Raw genomic sequence first — 23,318 nt, 5'->3', positions numbered from 1 at the left:
CTAGATTTTCTTTATAAAGAATGAGGAAGCATAGGGAAATTGATCACTTACCATGTGATGAACTTGAGGCTTACTTAGCAGTCGCATCATTTACGTATCCCTTCAAGGCATTTGCAGGCAGTCATACAGTCATTGTATTGGGTTCTTTCCTCGTCTTTTGACTCACTTCAAAGTGTGCTTTTCTGCCTTTTACTAAATGCAAAAATGTAATCTTCAGTTTTTTTCTGAACTCCTTAGAAGGAGACCAAAAAGTGAACAGTACACATGTTAGTCAGATGTTTGAGGACTAATTAGCTATAATCAGCTAAATTCTTGGGTGGCAGGTACCTGGAAGGAGGAAGTTAATGTCTAGTCAGTAGTTCACCTTCAGCGAGGTCTAGCGAGGTCCCATCCCAAGGAAGCAAACAGGCTGCATACATAGTATGCATACAGTGTAGCAGACATACCATTTTATTATAGTTCCAGGGAGAACAAACTCAAGACAGCCTTCTGCCTTTGAACCAGGAATGCCTTGAGAAAACTGAGGGAGAAACAAAGGAGTGACAGTTTGAATCTGAAGTGTCCCCTACAGGTTCATGTGTTTGAATATTTGGTGCCTAGCTGGTGACTAGGGAGGTTGTGGAACATTTGGGACTATGGTCTTGCAGCAGAAGGTAGTCTCTGGGAGTGAGTTTTCAAGGTGATGGGTGATCTGGATTCCAGTCTTAACCTCTGCTTCCTCATCTGCCTTTTTGTGAGAAGCTGTCTATGCACATCCTGCTGCAATGGTGGACTGACCACATCTTCTGGAACAGCCACCATAAATCTTTCATCCCATTAGGTTCCTTCTTTAGGTATTTGCTAACACCAATTAGAAAAGTCACTAATACCTAGAGATCCACTGGGCCAACCTAGAAATCTACTGCCCCCAAATCCTGCCCACTTTGCACATGTATGTATAGTTAGACTTGCTTTAAAATAGTTGTGATTGCGGGGGGGGGGGGGGGGAGGGAGAAGCAAAAAATTTCATTGTGGGCCAGTGATATGAGAAGGCATAGTTTTGGTTATTTTGGGTAAACATGCAACTCAGTTCTAAAGCCTCGAGACTAAAATGCTTCATTATTTTGTGTTTGGAAAGTATATGTTATGTGTCAGTGTTGGCTTGCTTGTATTTGACCAGTAGCCCTCAGACTAGCCAGCTACAGTGGCTTCCATCCTCAGGCATGCATACAGACACATTCTCTCTGTCTCTGTCTCTGTCTCTGTCTCTGTCTCTCTCTCACACACACACACACACACACACACACACACACACACACACACACAACTAGTATCCTAGTATCTAGTCATTTACTAGGGGATAGATTCTGAATGAGTCTGTCATTGTGTGGATGCCGTTAGTGTCCTTACACATAGGTCATTCACTTCATGTTAGGTATGTTGCAGTCGGGGGACATGTTACATGTGACATGTATGAACTTGCTACCAGAGTCACACAGCATGCCGTTTTACAGCAACCATTTAACAACAGAAAAGTAGCATTGGCAGTTACGTAGCTGTAATGGAACTGTGTTAAAACGTTGCATTTTATACATAAGTGTATGTGCTGTGTATACTGTATACAGCTGGCAGTATAGGGTGCTTATCTGTGTCAGCAGCATCATGAACAAGTGAACGTTTTGTCCACAGCATTGGGGTGGCTGTGGTGGCACTAAGAACTGCATAATGATCTTAATGGGACCACCATTGTGACTATAGTTCATTACTGATAGAAACATCATTATACAGGATGTGATTGTACTAAAGTGTGACACCTAAGGACCAGTAACAAACTAATAAAAGTAAAGAAATGATTTTTGGTCAAGTTGGATGGTGTTAGTCATGTGACTCAAGGTGATTTTTCTAAAAATATAAATCATGCATATATTATTTCCTTTTTAAAATATTGAGTCTTTCTTTCATGCCTCTTTCCTTTTGCATTTTTGAGATTGTTTGGTGCAGCAAGTCCTACCCAACTCTAACTGGAGCTGCAGTTTTAGCCTAGTGTAGGGCATTTAGGACAAAGACACAGTTAAAAGCATGGGCATAGAAACAGACGGGTCTTGTTTGCTTTGGCAGAGGGAACTGCTTTCCCCAATAAGTAGCTCTGGTAAGACCTAATCTCTGAAGGTGATCTTCTTCAAGCCTCAAGTTCCAAGTGAGAGGAGCAACCCCTCAGTCTTTACATGTGATGTATGCAAGTTTCTAGAAGTTGTTTACAGTTGGACTGTACCCACTTTTCAGTCTTTTTTGAAAAGGTCACTCAAAACCTGTATGCGGCCAGGCAGAACCAGGAGTCCCTATGGTCTTGTCTAGAGACTCCCGGGGCTTAGAGGATGTTTTCATTTACCAGGGTTGCCTCAGTCTCTGGCCGCTGTAGAAGGACTGAGGGTTTCATGTGCTCAGGTTCTGGTCTTCAGTGTTGATAGGAAGTAAGAACATGGGCTCACCTAGCTGGCCAGACTGTTTCAGATGTCAGAAGCGTGTATTTCACATTGCTATGATGTGGGAATGCCAGTGTTGGCGGCTTCTTGCTGCAGAGTAAACTAACTCTGGATGGGAACAAAATGGAGACAGGCATGGGTGGTCGTTTAAGACAGTCTTTTTTTAAAAAAAAATATTTATTATATACACTGTAGTTGTCTTCAGACACACCAGAAGAGGGCATCAGATCTCATTACAGTTGGTTGTGAGCCATCATGTGGTTGCTGGGATTTGAACTCAAGACCTCTGGAAGAGCAGTTAGTGCTCTTAACCACTGAGCCATCTCTCCAGCCCCATTTAAGACAGTCTTAAGGCAGATCTGACGCTTTGCAGACTTTATTTTGGTATAGCACTTGCCTGTTTCACAAGGCTGTTCCTCAGGGTGGCAGGCTCCCTGTCTGCAGCCAACACAGCATTCCTCTTAGAAAGCTTTTTGACCTGACTAGCTACAGCAAAGAGCCAGCTTAGTCTGGGCTGCTTACTGGGGAGAGGGGGGACACAGCCGCTTACCTCCAGTCAAGGTCTTCTTGCTGACCCTGAAGAGCTCAACTAAAATGAGAAAGGAAAGGGAAGGCTGCAAACTCCACGGTGTCCAATGCCCCATTGTTCAAATTGGACTCACCTGTTTTTCTCCTTGCACGAAGCAAGGGAGCCGTTCATTATAATAGGAGGAAAGTTCTTGTCTTCAGAGGCTTTTCCGATTAGAACTGCAGTTTCTTTTAAATGCCAAAAATATGAAAAGACAAGTGTAGATCCCTTGTTTTACTGTTGGAATCATAGAAACTCAGAGAGGCCAACTGATTTGTTGAAGGGATACATTGCTTATGGAATCCTGGATGAGTCCAAGGTGTCCTTGGAATTTACTCTGCATATAGACTCACCCTCTGAATTCACTTACTGTTGGTAAAGGACATTTTCTTCTTGGTGCATCATCATCTTCCTAGGGGGTCTGACTTGAGAGATCAGAGTGTGGAGTCAGACTGGTTACTTCAAGCCAACCTCCTAAATTTTATTCATTTCCTGCTTTTATAAAATGAAAAAAAAAGTTATCTAACTTATAGAGATGTAATGAATTAAGTGTAACAGTTCATATCATTCTCAATACACAGAAGTGTGGGTGTTGTATGTGTAAAGGTCAAAGGTCAATGTCAGGTGTTTCTCTCCACCACGTTTTCTGAGATAAGGTCTATCACTGAACCTAGAGCTTATCGATTCACTTAGGCTGGCTGGCCTGCAAGCCCCAGGAAACTTCCCTGTCTTCACCTCCAGCACTGGGATTGGATAGACATGGGTTACCACACCCAGGTTTTATGTGGGGGCTGGGGACCCAAACTGGTCTTCATGCTTTTTGTGGCTGGCACTTTACTATGGGCCAATCTCCCCAGCTCCCTATAATGATAGGGACATAGCTATTATTATATGTAAATTACATGAACCAACCATATTGTCCCTTTCTTCCATTTTCTGTTTATTGTCTGTTTGGTTCTTATTAAGAACCCAAACAAGACCTACCTTTCTGTGAAATCTCAGCGAAGTCCAGCAGGTTGGTTTTATTTTGTAATACTGTGTGTAGTTTCCAAATCTAAAGAGCCTATAGCATTTATTTCTTAGGCTTCTTATAAAAGTGCAGCTATAGCCCCAGGCCTACAGTTAGTATCCTTCTGAGTCTCAAGTTTTCTTTGTAGTTCTCTTATCTTTCCATTTGTTTTCTGTCTCCGTTTACCCAAGGTCCCAGTGTGGGTTGGTCCTCCACAGTGGGGTGGCTGACCAACCAAGAGCAAGCCACTTGAAGACAGCTTTGCCTGGTTGTTACCTCATGAACTACCAAAGAGACAGGCATGGCTGAAACTAGAGCACCTCCAGGGATCCTGCAAGGATTGTCCTTGGGGCCTAGTAAAGCCTACTTCAGGCCTGGGGCTGGGGCTGGGGCTGGGGCTGGGGCTGAGCTGGGAAGGCAGCAAAGCCTATCCTTAGGAATGGCAGCCAGGGCTGGCACAGAGGAAGGAGGATTCTGGAGGCTGATATGCAGAGAAGGGAGGGAAGGAGGCAGAAGCAGTTGGTGCTAAGACTGAAGGAGAAAAGCTGCGGACTGATGTTGACCCATTGTAAGCTGAACAAAGTTCCTGTCTGGTAAATACATAGCCAAGAGTATAAAGGCTTAGAATGGTACCCCAGTTATTGTATGTATGAGTGGTTCCACCTCCCTCCACTTAAGTTTTTAGCCACCCCTTCCCAGCTCTCTTTGTCCTTAGCTCTGTTTGACCCATTTGTGCCACAGAGCTAAGGCAGGAGAGCTGTCACTTGTTCAGCACATTTGACTTGCCATGATAGAGCTGGGCTGGCTACTGAAGAACAGTTTCTTCGATAAAGGAAGCTTTGGTCTGTCACTGACGTCGAGATGGCATTAATAATAATGATTACAGAGGCGGACTCTTCACTGAATGCTTCTGTGCACCAGATGCATGGATTGTCTCATTTCCTCCACTCAACAGCCCTCTGAGGTGCAGTGGAATAAGCTGCCGTAAGGTTTGGTTAATAGATGCCATCACTGTGATTCACCCAACCTCTTGATAACTGGACTCTTCTCTCCCTTCCTAGATAGGCTCCTTGACTTTAGTGTGCTGCCATTTAGTTTCCTGAACTCAACAACTATATCAGAGAGCTATGTTTCTATACTGCTGTTATAATAACAATATAGCAAATAGAAAGTGGTATTCATTACTAATAATTGTGTTGTTTTTGTAAACTTGGCACCGGAATGTCTAGATTGTGCAGGGCCTGTCAGCAGGTGACAGTGGAGGAAGTAGAGCCACCTGGGAAGACACTGTCATTAACTGTCATTAATTGTCTAGAAAGCTGGCGAGCCTAGATAGGCGCTTTGTAGACCTATATAGAGATGGATGGAAGAGGACAGGAAAGCCTGCTTCAGGTTAGGAAAGGGCATGGCTAGCAATTTAAAGTAGTCACCAGGCACAGCTTGATTTTATTGAGGACCAATCACAAGCAAATCCCTTCCTGTGCAGAGTCTGATCCTACATGTGATTCTCCATTGGGGCTTTCGAGCTTTTGAATATGGCCAGTGATGTGGCATGAGACTGTTCTTATGTTTTGAGACTGGGTCTCACTATGTAGATCAAGTTGGCCTTGAACTCAAGAGATATACCAGTCTCTGCCTCCCAAGTGCTGGGATTAAACACATGCATCACTATGCCTGACCTATTGTTATTATAATTTTAAAATTATTTATTATTAGTGTGTGTATGTGCACAGAATATGTTCTTTCTAGTGGCTGATGGTTAAGATCTGATATTCTGAGGTTGCTGTATTTGCTCCTCACCTCAGGGCCCATTCCTTAGTATGTTGTCCCATGATGCTTTGCCAGATGTGGGCTCAGTTATACAGGTCCTGGTTTCTTGAACTAAACATTCCAGGTTCTGTTTGTTCTGTGATGTTGGATAAGTTTACTATTTGCAGAGTCTTAGTTTTCCTGTCTTTAAATGGGGTTATGTTGAGGAGGGCATATAAGCTAATGTTCTTAAAGTGCTTAGTTAGCATAGAGTTTAGCCCAGTGTCATATGCTCAGTAATTTATGGTTGCTGTTGTTAGCTAACAGCTAGTGAGACTTTGAAAGACTGAAGGTTCTGCCAGCCTCTTAAACACAGGGCTGGCTGCTGTGACTGGGCCTGGAGAAGCCCAGAAAAAGGGGAAATCAATGAGCAACCAAGGAGCAGTACCTACTAGCAGAGAAGAACATACTGGCTTCTGACTTGACACTACTGCTCTATCCCACTAGAATGGGAACCTTTCAAAGAAAAGGAGCCATGATGGGAGAAAGCCGACCTTTTGTCACTGGCTGATTGATCGTCTGTCCACATTGATTTTCCCCTTTTTCTCATCTGCTGAGCATGTTAAAAGCCTTCAGGTTTCAACTGGTTCCGCTGTATCAGGTCATCAAAAGATGCTTTTACATGGAGGCACTGCAAAGTAAATGAGATTTGGGCCTCTGTGGGAGCCCCATCTGTTCCGCCCTTACCTGCATGCCAGGCTTCGGAGGGAGCTGCTGTACTGAAGCATCTGTCCAGTCCGGATGAGGTCAGCGGCCTGGGTAGGTGGGTCAGATGCAGGGCAGGAAATCCTCTTACCTCACCAGGGTGCTGGGCCTCCTGCAGCAGGAGCTGAGCAGCAAACATTGGTGAGTCAGCCAGCCTGGGAATTAGAGTTGCCAGTCTGTGAGCATGTGGGGTTTGTGTAAGTTTGGGCCTTTTGTTTCTTTCAGCAATCCAGTCTTTAGAAACACAGATCTGGAAACCAGACCCTCCACATGCTACAGTCTTTCTTGTTTGGAGATAATTCTGCTTGAACAGTTGCTTCTCTTGTCTGATGGCCTCCAAGAATTAACCCCTTGCCTTTTGAGATTTGACTAGGTTTCACTTATGGCTTACTACATGCTCAGAGTATGAATAGCCTGTGAGAAGCCATACTTAGGTCTGTCACTTTTCACAGCCAAAGCACTTTTAAGAGTTTCTTTGTGTGTCTTGTTTTGGTTTAAGCAAATTGAAACTGCCTTTCTCTTGAGGGCATGTGTAGACATGCCTTTTGTTTCTGAGGGTGGAGAATAGGACACACCCTTATAGGAGTCTGCCTAACTACAGGCATGATTGTGGCTCCTTTTAGATGACTATACTCTCTGCTTCCTTTTAGAGAGAATTCCTTTTAAAGATAAGTCCAGTTTATCCAGGCACTGTTTGGTGGACACCACTCTAGTTTTTAATTTTTTTTTTGTTTATTCAGCTTTTCTTAACAATTGCCCTTTGCCCTATTACCAGACTCTTAAGAGAGCTCTGAATTTGCACTATGAAGGGCCATGAAGGCTTCTTAGAAGCGAGAGGCCCATATGTGACTGACACTGATTCATGTCTGGTTTCTGCTTTCCTGGTTACACTTCTGCTCCACATACTAACAGTTAGTGGCTGCCATTGTACTAACAGCAGAATTTCACAAGTATTGAATTGAAAATAGATTTTCTATTGTTATAAAATAGTTGACGGTTAAGAACCAGTCCTAAGCAGACAGTGTTGGAAGTTGCTTCTGCTTTTGTTCACAAATGTTTAGCAGTTCATATAAAAACTTAGTTACAACGAATATGGCTCAATGTCAGTGCAGTCTTCTGATCCAGCAGTTTATCTCTCAGAGCTTGTATGGGTATGGAGACACACCTAGGTTGGGAAAGTACCTGGAGTACAGGCTCCTGTAGGTGAGTAGAATAGGGTGGAGCTATGACAGTACACTTGTGTGAATCCAGAGACACAGGCACGTTGCACTTTGCTGTTTGGCTAGGCCCCTGCTTGTAGTTTTGACATTTCTTACTTCACCATTAGACCATTATGAGATTACAGGTGGCTTGGGTATGGTCTCTTATCTCTATTCTACCAGAATCCAATTTGACAAATCATCCTTACAGAGTGCAGGGTACTTTCAGGAGCACAAGTAACCCTAAAATAGCTACAGCACCTTATTGCTGGGGACTTGATGGAAGCTTCATCATGAAATCCTGCTTTCAGTTAATTTTCCTTATGTACTATAGCATCTGCAAGAGGGCAGGGAGGGAGGAAGAATGGTTGTGGTGAGGTGTGGCTCCTTTAACTCTCCTTGATTCCTACTAAGGAGTGTCACCAGCTCCATCCATTACCATTATCATAGATTTAGCTACCTCTGTATTGTTCTGCTCAATTAGTTGCCATGGCTACCAGGCCAAGGTAATTTATCCTCCAAGGTGTTGCTTGTGTTGTGCTGAGAGGAAAAGACTGTAGCAATCTTTGTTGAAATCTGAGTTTGTAGGTATTAGGTATAGAACCAGATGATGAACTTGTGGCTTAACTCAGGTCCAGATAACTCTTATGTGAAGGCAAAACTTGACAAGACAGATTTCCTCTGGAATATTCTGTTAGAACTGTAGTCTTTGATGTGTTCTGCAAATGAATCAGCCTTTTAAAACTTATGCTGCCTTAAGGATTTTAGGAATTTCCCATGCTGGTTCTCTGTTACCCCCCCCCCCCCCCATATCCAAGGGTAAGCATCCCACAGAGCTTACAGGAAAGGTAACAAACAGTGAGCTGGGGTGGGGTTCTCTCCCTTGGCTCATTGTTAGCTCAGTGAAATAGAGTGGTCACTGGTGGGCAGTTCTGGGATTTAGTGTCTGTACACCACTCCTCTGCCCAGAAAGGTAACTACTTTGTAATTTCCTTCCAGGTTGGCTGGCTCCTCTAACTGATGGCATGTTGAAGTACATGGACCAGTGGCAGCGAAGGGATCTGATCCAGAGTGGGCCACTCTAGAAGGCCAGGCTACAATCACCATGGGCCAGTGTGTCACCAAATGCAAGAATCCTTCATCAACCTTGGGCAGCAAGAATGGAGACCGGGACCCCAGCAGCAAGTCACACAGCAGGCGGGGGGCTAGCCACCGTGAGGAACAGGTGCCACCTTGTGGCAAACCAGCTGGGGATATTCTTGTCAATGGGACCAAGAAAGCAGAGGCTGCCACCGAGGCCTGCCAGCTGCCAACTTCTTCTGGAGATGCAGGGAGGGAGTCCAAGACCAATGCTGAGGAGTCTTCCTTGCAGAGGTTGGAAGAACTGTTCAGGCGCTATAAGGATGAGCGGGAGGATGCAATTTTGGAGGAAGGCATGGAGCGCTTTTGCAATGACCTATGTGTTGATCCTACGGAGTTTCGAGTGCTGCTCTTGGCCTGGAAGTTCCAGGCTGCTACCATGTGCAAATTCACCAGGTTGGTTACAGATGCTTTCATGTCAGGAAGGGACCAGAGGAGGAAAACATGACATTGGGTAGTGGTGCCCACTAGGACAGAATTGGAATGGCTTCACAGGTTTGGGGCAAGTGGTCCCCATCCCCTTCCTGGCCATTTTCTCTAAGCTTAAGTATCGAGTTGTAGTTCTAGTCCAGAGAACTTCCTAGATTCTCCTAAGGAATTAATTTTTCTATCCTGTGTCCAAAACTCGTAGCAGAACTACTGAGTATATCTCTCCAGGTAGGTAAGACTCAGGGATTTGTATCTCTGCAAAGCTTCCTTGTCTAATATGTGCTGTTCTGTGTTTTCCTCACAGAATAAAGTGTTGCCTGATTGATAGATCACATTTGAATTCACAAAAGCACCAAGAGGCAATCCAAGTTACTGGGCACCGACCCTCTACCTAAAATTAAATAAGGACTAAGCAGTGTGAACACTTCTGTTAACTGCTGCTCAGCCCTCCTGACAACTAGCTGCTCAGAACTTGTCTTTTATTCCTTCACATGTCAGTTTAGTCATTTATCTGTAGTCTGCCAGGCACTTAGGTGTCCATAGACTGTCACTGGGAATATACCTCTACTGCTTTTGGAGTTCTCAGCTTGTTCCTTTAAGCCAGGCCTGTGTGCAGCAAGGACAGCTGGCCCCAAATATCAAGTAGCAGTTGTACAATTTGTCACAGTTATATATCCATATTGGGGTTGTTTGTATACAAGGATATGGCAGGGTCATGGCAGACCATGGTTTAAAGAGTGCAGGGTTATGAAGAAGAACTATAGTGGCCTGAAACTGGATATGTAGAGCAAGCAGGCCTCAAACTCCAGGTTCTGCCTGCTTCTTGAGGGCTCGGATTAAAGGTGTGAGCCACCATACCTGACCTGTCAGAAGGAACTTTAAAACACAGCTAATTTATATGACCTTTTCAATAAATTGAATGCCTCACCACTACAGTCCCTGAGATAATCAGTGTGAAACCCTGTTAGTGCTGTATACAGTTAAAAAGTACATATGCAGCTGGGTGTGGTGGTACCTGTCTGTAATCCCAGCCCCCAGGAAGCTGAGGCACAAGGAAGAGAATTCAAGGCTAGTATGGGTTACATAGTGAGATCCTATCTCATAAAACAAAAACAAAAGTAGTTAAAAGAAATTTTAACTACATAGTTTCGGCCCTATGTATGTGTACATGCATGTGCACATGTGCCATGCTTTAAATGTGAAGGGACCAGGGATAACTTGAGGGAGTTGGTTTTCTTTACCATGTAGGTTCTTGGGATCAAAATCAGGTTATCATTCTTGGTGGCAAGTACATTTACCTGCTGAGCCTTCTTGCCATGCCCCCAAAGGCACATTTGTTGTTTTCCATTTTATTTTATATGTATGAGGGTCTTGCCTCATTGCATATCTCTGAGGTGCATGCCTGGTATCTTCAGAGGCCAGAAAGGTGTGTTATATCCCCTGGAACTGGATTTGAAGTTGCCATGTACGTTGTGGGAACTAAACTCGGCTCGATCTATCCACCCACCCATCTACTTTGGAGGCCAGGTCTGACTGCGACTGCACAGCCTTAGCTGGCCTTAGTAGACCAGGCTGGCCTAGAAGAGGTACTGTTTTTGCCTTCCGAGAGCTGGGGCTGGGCTGGGTGTTAGCTGCGCGTATATCCTTGCCTCCTCATACACTGCACCACTCTTACTTATTAATCATGCCTTCTCCTACCTGTTGCAGGAAGGAGTTTTTTGACGGCTGTAAAGCAATAAGTGCAGACAGCATTGATGGGATCTGTGCACGTTTCCCTAGCCTCTTAACAGAAGCCAAACAAGAAGATAAATTCAAGGATCTCTACCGGTTTACATTTCAGTTTGGCCTGGACTCTGAAGAAGGGCAGCGGTCACTGCATCGTGAAATAGCCATTGCCCTGTGGAAATTAGTATTTACACAGAACAATCCTCCAGTATTGGACCAGTGGCTAAATTTCCTAACAGAGAACCCTTCGGGAATCAAGGGCATCTCCCGGGACACTTGGAACATGTTTCTTAACTTCACTCAGGTGATTGGCCCCGACCTCAGCAACTACAGTGAAGATGAGGCCTGGCCGAGTCTCTTTGATACCTTTGTGGAGTGGGAAATGGAGAGAAGGAAAAGAGAAGTGGAAGGGAGAGGTGCACTCAGCTCAGGGCCCGAGGGCTTGTGTCCAGAAGAGCAGACTTAGCTGCTCTGTTCCAGGAGCAGCACTGAGGATCTGCCTGCTGCCCTGCAGCCAAGTGAGGAATTGGACCTTTCTGGAAATTACCGAAGATCCGGATATTTTCTACTTTCACCTTTCTCTGCCTTGTATTTGAAAGGGCTCTAAAATGCTGTATCATGTTTTAGGCACTTTCTTCATTTTTTTTTTTGGGTTATTTTGGTTATTTCTTTTTGGGGGTGGGAAATCCCCCCAAAATATTTGAACCTGGCTACATGTTGTGTACCTTTTTTTGAAGCCTTCAGATAGAATAAGCCTGCCATTTCTTGCACAACTTTATTAGATTTGTTTTGTTTTTGTGGGGGAGGGTGTAGACCCGGGTTGGGGAGTGGGACTGTTAGGTTGAATTAACATTACAAAATGATACAGTGCCAGATCTCAGTTTTGCATATTATTTTTCAGGGCAGGTCTGTACTGTGTGTAGTGCTGTTTACATGGTTGAATTTAGGTTGTAATAATTATTTTAAAAGATTTACACAGATATGAATATAGCAGTGTTAACTGTTAGCCACATTGCATTAATTTCCAGACAGTTTGGAGCTCTTGGAGAGCCAAGGCCAAGGCCCGTCAGGAGCATTTGCAGTCTTGACACCCCACCCCATCCCTTTACGCTAATTTATCCAAAGCCCTATCTCCCTCACTTCCTGCTCATTCCTTCTCTAACCTATATTGCATTTCATGTTTAACTTATCCATCAACATGCTGTACCTGTCAGTCAAGTGAGCAGTTTTGTTTTGTTCGAACACATTGTACTGAAAACCACTTAAGCATTGAATGCAGAGAAAGCAGTGCTACCTCAGTTTTGCTGGAAGTAGACTTCTTTGATATTTTCTTTGATGTTTTTGTATTTTCATGTCATAAGTGGAAATACTTCTTTTTCCCCCTTTTCATTTGCCTTGGAGCCAAAGTTTCCGTTGTTGTGGGTGGTGAGAAAAGTGTGCCTGCCTGCCTGCCTGCCAGCTGACCGGACAGAAAGCTGTGGCATGGGGCTCTGCTCCAGACTGCTTTTCTTTAGTTTTTGTTGAGTATCACTAGCTTACTTGTCTGGCAAGTGCAGAAGCCTGAGGCTGGCCTGAACTCTGCCAAACAAATTATCCACGTGTATTGAATCATTAAATGTGTGCCCTCTCCCTCTTTGCTGCGCCCATGTTGTCACTTAACCCCAGGAGTTATTTATTGTCTTTTGTTAGTGTCAGGCTCACCTGGGGTGACGTGATGGCTGTTTAGGTTTACACGGCCCTCTGCTCTTTCCCTACTCCCAGACATGTATATATACATATATAAGATATGTATATATTTTACCTTATAAAATATATATATACACATATATGTATCTATATCCCTGCGTTTGTCTGCTAAAACTGGCCATGAAAGAGGGAGCTGCCTTCAATCTGTAGTTTAAGAAGATGCCAGGGAGCATCATAAATGGAGGCTGTTGTATATTAATTTAGATTTTTTTCACTAAAAAGAACATGAATGAATTTGCTCGCAGGAAGGAGGAACCAGTTCTCTAGACCCCATGCTCACTCTACAAGACCAGCTTTGGTCAAGCTGCCCCTGGGGCCTGAAGAGCTGACTATCTCCTGCCTGTTCCATTAGAGGACCATCTTGATAATTTCCCCTTAAAAATATCCTCAAAAATGTACTGGAAGGTGGGTGGCAGGAGCTTGTACAGTTCAGCTTCCAACATTTCGGAACAGATTTAAAAGGGAATCTTTTAATAAATAAAAGCTACAAAAATATTTATACTCTTGATACAATGAAAAAGTGTCTATTAAATATTTGGAATTTTCTTCCTTGATTAGTCTGCCCCAAATCCTGGGTATGTTTCTCAACCTGGGTAAGAATTGCATGCTTTGAGTTCTTCATGAGTCTTATAGCTCTGGGCACTTATCTCTATAAAGATGATTATTTTAGGAGATGACAGTCATATTTCCTGAAGTTGGTATTGACACAGGGAACATTTTTGTAAGCCTCACAATTGTCCTTTCTTGAGGGATGAGATGATGAAAATCAGCCACAGACTTAAGATAGTGCTGGAAGGCACAAGTGGCTATTGGGCCAGATGTACCCCTTTCTTCTAGCTGAAATAAGAGACATCCTTGAGTTAGAATCTAGGAGCCCAGCAGTTTCTGAGGGCACAGCTACATACCTTTGGATAAAAGCTCACCAAACCAGTTAGTTGTTCCTAATTCAGGATTAGAAGAAGTCCAATGAGGGAAAAAGCGGAGTTAGGTAAGTAAGACTTTCTGTCCCAGATAAGAAAGGGTGGGTGTATGGCGGGGAAGTGCCAAGAGAGGGAGTCTGCCAAGGGCCCCATGGACTCAAGGAACTAGATTCCTTCCCAACTGGGTAGATTTTTTTTTAACTGCCCAGTTTCTCCAACCCCAATGCCTGCACCCCAACCCCCAGCCATTTAGAAATTGTGATTATATTTTTAATCATCTGTTGCTGAGAAAGCAGAGAAAGGAACAGTCAGGGAGGGACTCTGGGTTCTCTGTGCAGTAGTTTTGTTTTACTGAGAGACTCTCAGTGAGGTGTACAGTTTGTAGTTAACACTTCTGGGATACAGAAAAGCCTCTGTTCACTCAGCCTCAGACAGGCTTGCTGAGAACTGGGTGGATGAGCAGTGGCTGGGAGCCAAATTGCCCCTCAGGTAAGCTAGCTTTGTGACTTGGGTGATGGGTGATGTGGGGAGGTGCGATATGTGGGTGCCATTTTGAAATTCTGCAATGTTTAAGCATTACTACACAGAATATGTTGAAAATTGCTTACTTTGGGCAAGTGACTTTTTGAGTTTCTATGGTATTTCTTTAGTAACTTATTAGCAAGCTGGTATGAGATAAAAAGTTACTTTACTGAATTCTTTCCCCTAGTCTTCCTTGCCATACTTGAATGTATCATTCTTAATGACACTTTGCTGTACTTCTGGGGGTTGCCTCAGCAACTCTCTCTTCACTGGCAGATGTGCCAACATGTATGTTGGGTCCAGAAGTCTGTATGTACCCATCTTATAAAGAAGTCTCCAGAGCTGGCTGAAATTCCAAATTTCAGCCAAAGCTTTGGGCCAAGGGAAAGATAGTAGAAAATGTGCAAAGCAGTACTGTTCATGTTAGATGGATGGATACAGTGAAGAATTAAGCCTCACACAGAATTAGCTTGAAACAGTACTGTCACCTAGGGTCTGGTCTCTAGGCTAGATCAGGTTATGGGACCCTATAAATTATGTAATTAGACTATACATTGGTGGGAAGTTGCTAAGATAAAGACTTGCTCAAAAGACTAACAGCAAAAGATGTGTGTATTGAAATGTATAGTTTGCTGTAGTTCAAGTGGAGTCTTCAGTGCAGCAGGTAGACCTAGTTATACAGTTATGTATGGAATGGAAAGCAAACTACTGTTAAACGGTTTTTGTCTCTCCCCTGCCACCTTCTTTAGATTTCTTAATCTCCTGTGTGTGTCAGGATGGCTAGTGATGACCTGAACATCTATAACTGACAAAGGTCTACTTGGGGGACTAAAGCAGTATTTAGCTTAAATATGTGAAAGAACAAAATTATCAAAAGATGTTGATTAGGATTATTTAAGGTCATGTGACATTGATCTTTTCTTCTACGTCATGGTTCTTGCCACACTCCTATTCTGAGTTTATTTTTTTGGTAAGCTGTAGTTGTAGCCCATAACAGTTTGACCTGGCCTAGGACTACATGCTGGGGATGCTCATCAGGACCTCCCCCCCCCCCCTTTTTTTTTTTTCAAAGAAGGATGCTTGAGCATTGGGCACAGATGCTGAGGTGGTTTGACTAGCTGAAGTTCTGATTCGGGTGTTGGGGCATCATATTCTGTTTCTCTTGGGAACCCAGCCTGCTCTCATAGATACCTACTTCTATCACATACCCTGAGCATTGCCAAAAGAAGCCATTCAGCAGCTGCTGTTTTTCTCTCAGCACAAATATATTTGCTACAGAAGAACTATCTTTTCTCTAATACTAATTCCCCGTCCAGTCCTCAGAATCTGATTAACTGTTCTTCCCTGCTGCACTGAATATGTTCGAGATTTTAAAGAGGGAATTTGAAGCAATAGGCAAACAGGGCTTGGTTGAATTGGTCTTGCATATATCCTGTCTTAAGCCAATGAGGTGATGAGTCCACTGCTCATGTGACCCTGCACCTTTGTGGATCCTTCTTGGTTTGTGACCAGTGTACGTTTCTTGAGGTTGTACAAACTTGACAAAAGTTAATACTTTTGTATTCTCTGCACTGTTGCACTCTTCAAATAGCCCCCTGAATATTACCTTGATATACACATTTTTGTCTTTGATGTCTACAGTATTTTTCTTTTTTTTTTAAATTTGAAGGTTATCTGCTGTTGGATTCAATAAATTTGTTTACCTAACTATTGATATTTCTGCAGAAAACAAAAAACAGTGAATTTATTCTGAAGTAGTTTATCAACCCATTGGGAACCTTTACCATTGTGATGCTATGCTATATAACAACTTGGGAAAATGACCCTTGTAAGATAGGAGTCTTGCTCCAAACACATGATGACCTCCATGCACATGAATGTTTGCTTATATGCCCATTACTGGAATCATCTTAATTACCTTAAGTAATGCAGTTCCCATGAGAAATGAGATGACAGTTTTGATCTCTTTGTTAAATGTATGGATGGTCCCTAGGTCTAATCAGGCTTGCAATGACTATTTTTTTTTTTTTTTACTCATCTGCAAAATAAAGGCATCTCCATTGGTATTAGGATTTAAGAAAAAGCCTGTGAAACACCCATGATACCTCATAGTGCTGAACTATAAGCCTCCTTAAAGTTCATCAAAAAGATGTTAAGTACATTGTGTGATAGTTGGGGGCACAGTTGTGTGTGGGATGATATTTGATCTTTCATCACTTAGTGGAGTGGGGATTAGATAAGCCTTTTCAGTTGGGAAAGGGTTCTAAGCTTGACTATACTCCCTAGAAAACTTGTAGTTTATCCTTGTTCCATAATCCTCTCACTGACTTCTGGGCTTGTTTCTTCTGTGCTTTGTCCCTTAAGCACAGATAGGGCCTTGCAGATTGGAGAATAGTAGAGTGGAAAGGAAGACAGCCAACTGGACATTAACAGAGTGGTAAATGGGTTACAAGATGATGAAATCCTACTTTCAACTAAAATATTGGCAAATAACTTTTATACAGTTACCAGAGAAGCTTAATTGCATATGGAATGGACTTCTACCAAGAAAGTATGCTAAAATGTAGTCCATGGGTATAGAGAAGAGTCACTTCAATTCTGGTGTCTTCTATAGACTCCTCAAAGCAGATGGCTAAGTTGGCTCTGGAATTTATCCCTCTAGGCCTGGGTTTTGACCCAAATTATAAAAGAAATAATGGAGATAATTGGATATATTTATCTATATATGAGAGGAAGCTGCTATATGTCAAGGTAGTGTCAGGAAGAATAAAGGTCAAATCATTAAAAATATGACTGGCCAGTGTGCACTTACATTGATCCCTGAATCAACCAGGACTTTAAATTACAAGGTTTTCATGCCTTAAGAAGCAAACATGAAGCACATTTTTGTTTTTCAAGACAGGGTTTCTCCGTGTAGCCCTGGCTATCCTGGAACTCACTCTGTATGTAGACTTAAGCTGGCCTCAAACTCAGATCTGACTGCCTCTGCCTTTGAATGCCAGAATTAAAAGCATGTGCTGCCACCACCCCCCAGCCTAGAAGCACTGACAAAAGGGGCACCATATTTGTTCCATAAGAAGCTCTTAAAGTCAATATGGAAAAGCAGTTGCTTCACAACAGAATGGGCAACAGATATATACCATCCATTGAAGAAAATATGGCCAAGAAGCTTCTGAAAAGTTGGGTGGCAATCTAAATGGTACTCCAGAACACAGTAGTTGAACATATGAAAATTGTTCTTTAATGCATGACAGTGGCAAAGATTTAAGACAATGCTGGCAAACAAACATCTTTCTATAATTAAAAAGAACCATTAATATGCATTAATACAGTATCTTCTTTTAGAAACTGCAAGGACAATATCTGTAGCTTCAGCATCAACAAAATAGTGTTTTAGACTATTTTTAACAGTTATACCATGCAGTTATTTGAAAAATCTGAATAATGACAGAAAAACCTAAGCTTGTAAAATATTGGCAGTCATTGATTCTGGGTAGTTAGATGTGTCTTTTTATTTTCCAAACTTAATACTGACTTTGCTATTTATTTTATAAGAAGTCCTTTTCAGAGGGTCAAGGCAATAAAAACAAATGTAGCTTAGTATTCTGAACAATCCCAGTATAGGGACAGGAATTCGAAACCCAAACTGAGTTCTGTAAAATCCTCTTGAGCTGCCTTTTCCCTAAGACTGCTCCTTGGGCAGCTGTCTTGGCAGCTCAGCATTGGCTGCCTAGAAGGGTGTGGGAGGAACAATGTACAAACGCACGTATGAATGGAATGTGTGTTTTGCAAGAGGCCAAGTTGGCAGCTTTGGTTTCCAAAAGGTGGGAGCATCAGCTGGAAGGACACAGTGTGCAGAATTCTCCGAGGCTTGTGGGCCAGGTCCATTTCTTCAGTCTGCAGTTGGGGCCCAGGGGAAACTTCATCTGTTCTGAAGGAGAGAGCCTTGCTGAGTCTTGGCAGTTAGAGGAGGTTCAGAGTGCCTTAATGGCTTCTTGGAAGAGTTTTCAAAATCCCCTAATGTTTGCCACTTACTGTGCACTTATACTGGACTTTTGCTAATTTAATTTCCTAACAACCATGAAGTAGGTTCTGGTCTCCCATTTTAAGCAGGGTCTCATAGGAAAATAGTTCCCATTTTACTGCTATTCTTGACATGTTCCACAAATGGAACTTTGAGGTCTCATACTTATTAAAAGTAGATATTTCCTCATCTTATACAGCTATGGAAATGAACTCAGAATGGCCCAAACAGCACCAGAGCTAACCCAGGCCTGCTGTGTCCAGGAGGGGCACTGTCTTACAGGACAGGAGCCTCAAGGAATAGATAACAATTACACCTCAGCTGGAAAAGAAACTCAAGTTAGCACAAGACAAGTTTCATCCTGTGGAGGGACTCCAGGAAACTGTCAATTTCACATCAAACATTAGTGCTTGGTTCCACTTAACGGTCCAACTTACAGAGGCTATATTTAAGGATTAAACACTGCTTAAGTGTCCAACTTTAAAGTTTCAGAACTATTTTTTTTCTTTCCTAACTATAAGTAACAATGCTGAACTTTAAAAAACAAAACTAGGGCCTCACTATGTAGCTTTGGTGGCCTGGCTTTCAGACTCCGATTCCCTTGCCTCTGCCTCCAGAGTGCATGCACCACCAAGCCTGCATGGGTTCTTTTGCTTGTTTTTAGCTCTCAAAACAAAGCTTTACATCAAAGCTTTTTGTAAACATGATTTACCAATCATACTAATCAGAGAGAATACTGTTAACATCCTGGCACATAGCATTCTAGGCTGGGTTCCAATCATGCATAGTTTTGTATATTTCCCCTACACATCAGGAATCAAACCTATAGAACAATTCTATATACTCATACACATGCACAACTATGAACAACTTCATTTATCTCCAGGGTAAATTCTGAGAGCCCAGTGAGGTGGCAAATGCTTTTGATCCCTTAAGTTGAGATGGGGATCTCTTGAGCTGAGGCTAGCATAGTCTACAGTGTTCCAGGACAACCAGGTCAGCTACATAAAGTGAGACCCTGTCTCAAAAAGCCAAGTAATAATCTTATGAGATACTAGCATCTCTGTGAACCAAGTATTCAACTTAAGTTGAGCAACTTCTTTAAAACAGGATTTGTAATAACCCTTTGGCATCTACTATGTCCTTTCTTAATAAGCATCTTATTACTCTCACTTCAAGTGAATTATAGGATCTGTGTATACACAGCAAAGGTTTTTGGTGTGACTAACTGATGAATTTACTTTATCTGGATCAGTTAATATCTACAAGATTAGGAACCGTGGACCCATGTCCCATCTTTCCAACACAGGCTACCTGTGAGAGTCACCTTTAAACTTAACACTATTTTTCTGAGTTTCAAGTTTCCAGTTTCCAAGTGGTGCCCTAGTCCGATGGGGACACCTGCTGGTGAAGAATGATGTTGCAGCTGTATCCCAAGAAGGAGGGAATCCCAAACATGGGGTTGAAAGTGCTTTTTGACTACAAAGCTAAGAGTCTTCCACTATCTGCTCTTGCCAAATGTTTTGTTCAGCCTTTTCCCCCCAGCCCTCTCTTTTTAATTTTATAACAGATGCCAAGGAATCAACAGTTTAGCCAGTTACTTATAGAAACTGGCTGGGTTTTCTTCTCTTGGTCTCAGTATATGTCATATAATGGTAGTGCTACAAGAACCAATCAGTCCCTGTGTAAATAAACTCAAACACAAAATATTCATCCCCCTTCCCATGTCTAAGGGAAGGAAATGATTTGAGTTTTAGGCATTTATTGGGCTTTGGAACATGTCAGTATACTTTAGTGGGTATCCCAATGTTTCAGCAAAGCTGTCTGCAGGAGGGAGAGGCTTTCGGTCATCATCTTGAAAGGGCTGTAGCCTAGAGCATATGCACCAGCACTAGGAAAGTGTGGGGAGACTCACACTCTCACAGCAGGGTGTCGCCTCCCTCTTCCTCTTTTATTTTCATCAGTCCTAGGCCAGGGTGGGATCCAAAGGTGCTGCAATAAATAAAAACAAAGACATGTGGGGTTTTGCTTGTTTTCTTGCCTTTTCCAAGTCAGGTTTTCTGCGTGTGTGTAGTCTTGACTACACAGTCAATTTCCTCTGTAGAGCAAGCTGGCCTCATACTCAGGGATCCACCTGCTTCTGCCTCCCAAGTGCCCCCATCTCCCTGGCTGAGGAAGTAAGTTTCTAAGTAGGCTTGTGCCACACACCGAGAGGCAGCTTCTGGAAAGCACAGTAAAGAAGCCTGATTTCACATCCTAGCTCTCCTGCTTAAGAGATCAATGGCACATTTCAGATAAGCCAGTTTTTTAAATATAAAACTAAAATGTTTAAGTTACTATGTCACCAAGTTTCAAGCAGCATGGTAATCTGCATCCACTGGGCACTTCTTTCAAATCAAGTACAGATGGTTTTAAACACTTGTCTTTTTAATACTTAAAAGCAGCCCAATGATACAAGTATTCAATCCATCGTCCAAGGGAAGGCACAGATGTAACTTGTTTAAATCATACAGTAGCAAGTAACAGCCAGGTTTCAGTAATGAAAATCTGTCCTCAGAGTCCCTAGAAACTAGTGTTAGTCTATTTTACATAAAAGGCTTTGTTAGTACTAATCTGAAAATCTTTCTATTACTTCTTTGACAATGCTTGTCATTGCAACAGTGTTTAAAACTGAGGAGTCATTTGATACCTGTTAGTTCACTGCCACCTCTTTATGAATACTCATGACACTGGTTTAAGAGAGCTAATGGAGCTTTTTGATACAAGGCAGGCAGAAAATGAGCAAAGAATTAACTTGCTGTGTAGTATTAGCCTTTTTTTATGCATGTTTCTGGAGTCAGATATGATGGTTCAAAGCCTGACTAGTAACACTTAATAGTTGTGTGACCTTGGTAATTACTTAAACAGAGGCATTACTGCAATGTTTGTGCTCAGTAAGAATTTGAATAATTTAATTCTGACCCAGAGTCTTTGTATGTAGCACAGTACTTGCTTATTAAGGGTTTGACAGAACACCATGTGCCAGTCTCCTGGATTCTTGCCCACCTGCACCACACCAAACCTATGGGCTTGGACTGGATTACACATCTTATGTACTGGCCCAGTCTGCTGAGCCTACAGGACTCTTGCCTGCCTATACCAATCTCAACCTCACTGCCTAGCTATCCTGTGTCCTGGCTAACTCTGGTGAGTATCCTGAACGCTTACCTATCTGCCCTGATCCTAAGTCTCAGGCCCACTGTTAGTGACACACTCTATATACCTAAGACCCTGGCTCACCAACATCCCATTTACATTGCTTGCTTACCACTGAATTGGAGTCACCCCTGTTCATCTAGTCCAAAATCAACATTTAGTATCTGAAGGATTGACTACCAACTCTTGATACCTGATCGGAAGACAACCAAGCTTGGACAACAAAACCAAAACAAAAACTTACAATCAACAGAGGTGGCCTAGAATCAGACATACCAAACAAAACTGTCTCCATGACCAAATCACATTGCCAAAACATAAATATCAAAGGCTAAAACATTATGTCCCCCTCCAAACCCATGAGTCCTATACAAAATGTTCTCTGATAAAAACTACCTAGGATGCAATTTAAAAGAAAATCATAAATGCCATCAAAGAATTCAGACTTTACAGAAAAACAACAGTAAACAACTCAATGAACTTAAAGAGGACTGGAATAAATCCAAGAAAACATGGCTGAATGAATTGACAAGTCAGTTCAAGATCTGAAAACTAAATTTGGTAAAAGGTAGAAATAACAACACTGAAAAACTCAATAACCTAATTTTAACTCTCATAGGAAAGCCTTACCAGCAGAATGGATCAAGAAGAGAAACTACGACCTGAAGATAAAGGAGAGGAGTTAGATGGAGAGACGCTCACTGGTTATGAGCACTCACCACTCTTGCAGCGGACCCAAGCTCAGTTCTCAGCACCCACATCAAGCAGCTTACAACTGTCTATAACTAGCTCCAGGGGATCTGCCCCAACACCCCCCACCCCACACCCCCCACGTACGTGCACATACACAAAAATAATTTGGCTACACATGTAAAGCATATGAAAAATTAACAAAACTAAATAAAGAACCTTGGGATGCTATGAGAAGTCCACATCTAGCCAGATGTCGTGGCACACATCTTTTTTTTGGAGCTGAGGACCGAACCCAGGGCCTCGTGCTTGCTAGGCAAGCGCTCTACCACTGAGCTAAATCCTCAACCCCATGGCACACATCTTTAATCCCAACAGCCAGGGCTATGTAGAGAGAACCTGTCTCAAAAACAAAAAAAGACCAAATTTACAAATCATAGGCCCAGATGAAGGACAGAAATTCCAGGTTAATAACACAGACCAGAAATTCAAGATCAGACAAGAAAACTCCCTCAAATTAAGGGGATATTACTCAAACTACTATTTGTAGCGCAGCATCTCCTACAATATCAGAATCTTTGATATAGGACTAACTGTGGCCCACAGTCCTTATGTAGCTGAGGCTGTCCTTCAATTCCTTATTCTCCCGTCTCTACCTCCCAGGTGCTAAGATTATAGGTATGCATTACTAAAACAGGCTTTTTATGTTAAAGCAACACAGTTTGAGCTGGCAAGATGGCTCAAGGGCAAGAGCCTGTTGATCTGAGTAGATGTATGCAATCCCCAAAGATAAATGTATAATACAACAACAACAACAAAAACTTAAAAAAAGAACAGTTCAATAATTTTCCTACTACTCCAAAAAGCTCTCTTTGTTTCTCTTGTGTGTGCCTGTGTGTGTGCACACACACACTCATCTCAGAACTGCACTCTATGTTTTAGGATTTAACATTAATTTTTCTTTAAAGTATTTATCATACTTTATGTTTTGAAGGATCACCGATTTACTGCAAATCCCTTACAGGAGAATTTCGTCTTCAGACATGTTTTTACAATGTATCCCAGGACTGGCTTTGAACTCATAATCTTGCTTCAATCTTTCAACTGCTATGATTACAAATGTGCACCATCTTCCCAGCTAACTTGGCCACTTGTTAAAAATATGTAATAGGAGC

General features: G+C 42.5%; 2 protein-coding genes across 36 annotated transcripts in view; one reads left to right on the top strand and one right to left on the bottom strand.

The window, feature by feature from the left end:
- The window catches only part of Dcun1d3 (defective in cullin neddylation 1 domain containing 3), a 42,639-nt gene extending 26,698 nt beyond the window's left edge, over nt 1-15,941 (top strand). For 5 of the 6 annotated variants that reach the window (XM_039078621.2, XM_008759750.4, XM_063263634.1 and 2 more), the window contains exons 2-3: nt 8,752-9,288; nt 11,029-15,941. In XM_039078621.2, coding sequence (XP_038934549.1) covers nt 8,858-9,288; nt 11,029-11,512 — 915 coding nt within the window. In that variant the 5' untranslated portion in view covers nt 8,752-8,857 and the 3' untranslated portion in view covers nt 11,513-15,941. The remainder of the gene's footprint in view (nt 1-8,751; nt 9,289-11,028) is intronic. The other variant, NM_001024886.1, reaches the window with a different exon arrangement.
- Nucleotides 1-23,318, bottom strand: part of Rexo5 (RNA exonuclease 5) — a 98,480-nt gene that overhangs the window by 8,129 nt on the left and 67,033 nt on the right. For 11 of the 30 annotated variants that reach the window (XM_039078635.2, XM_063263675.1, XM_063263677.1 and 8 more), the window contains 2 exons: nt 20,174-20,250; nt 17,453-18,165 (listed from right to left, as the gene is read on the bottom strand). In XM_039078635.2, the coding sequence (XP_038934563.1) occupies nt 17,832-18,165; nt 20,174-20,250 (411 nt within the window). In that variant the 3' untranslated portion in view covers nt 17,453-17,831. Of the gene's footprint in view, nt 1-51; nt 6,709-17,452; nt 20,251-23,318 lie in introns of those variants that run through there. The other 19 variants (XR_010052978.1, XR_010052985.1, XR_010052980.1 and 16 more) reach the window with 10 other exon arrangements.

The sequence above is a fragment of the Rattus norvegicus genome, chromosome 1 (genome assembly GCF_036323735.1).
Source record: "Rattus norvegicus strain BN/NHsdMcwi chromosome 1, GRCr8, whole genome shotgun sequence".
NCBI classification, from domain to species: Eukaryota; Metazoa; Chordata; class Mammalia; order Rodentia; family Muridae; genus Rattus; species Rattus norvegicus.
Note: the sequence above shows the minus strand (reverse complement) of the source record. Positions and strands in the feature narration are given on the sequence as shown.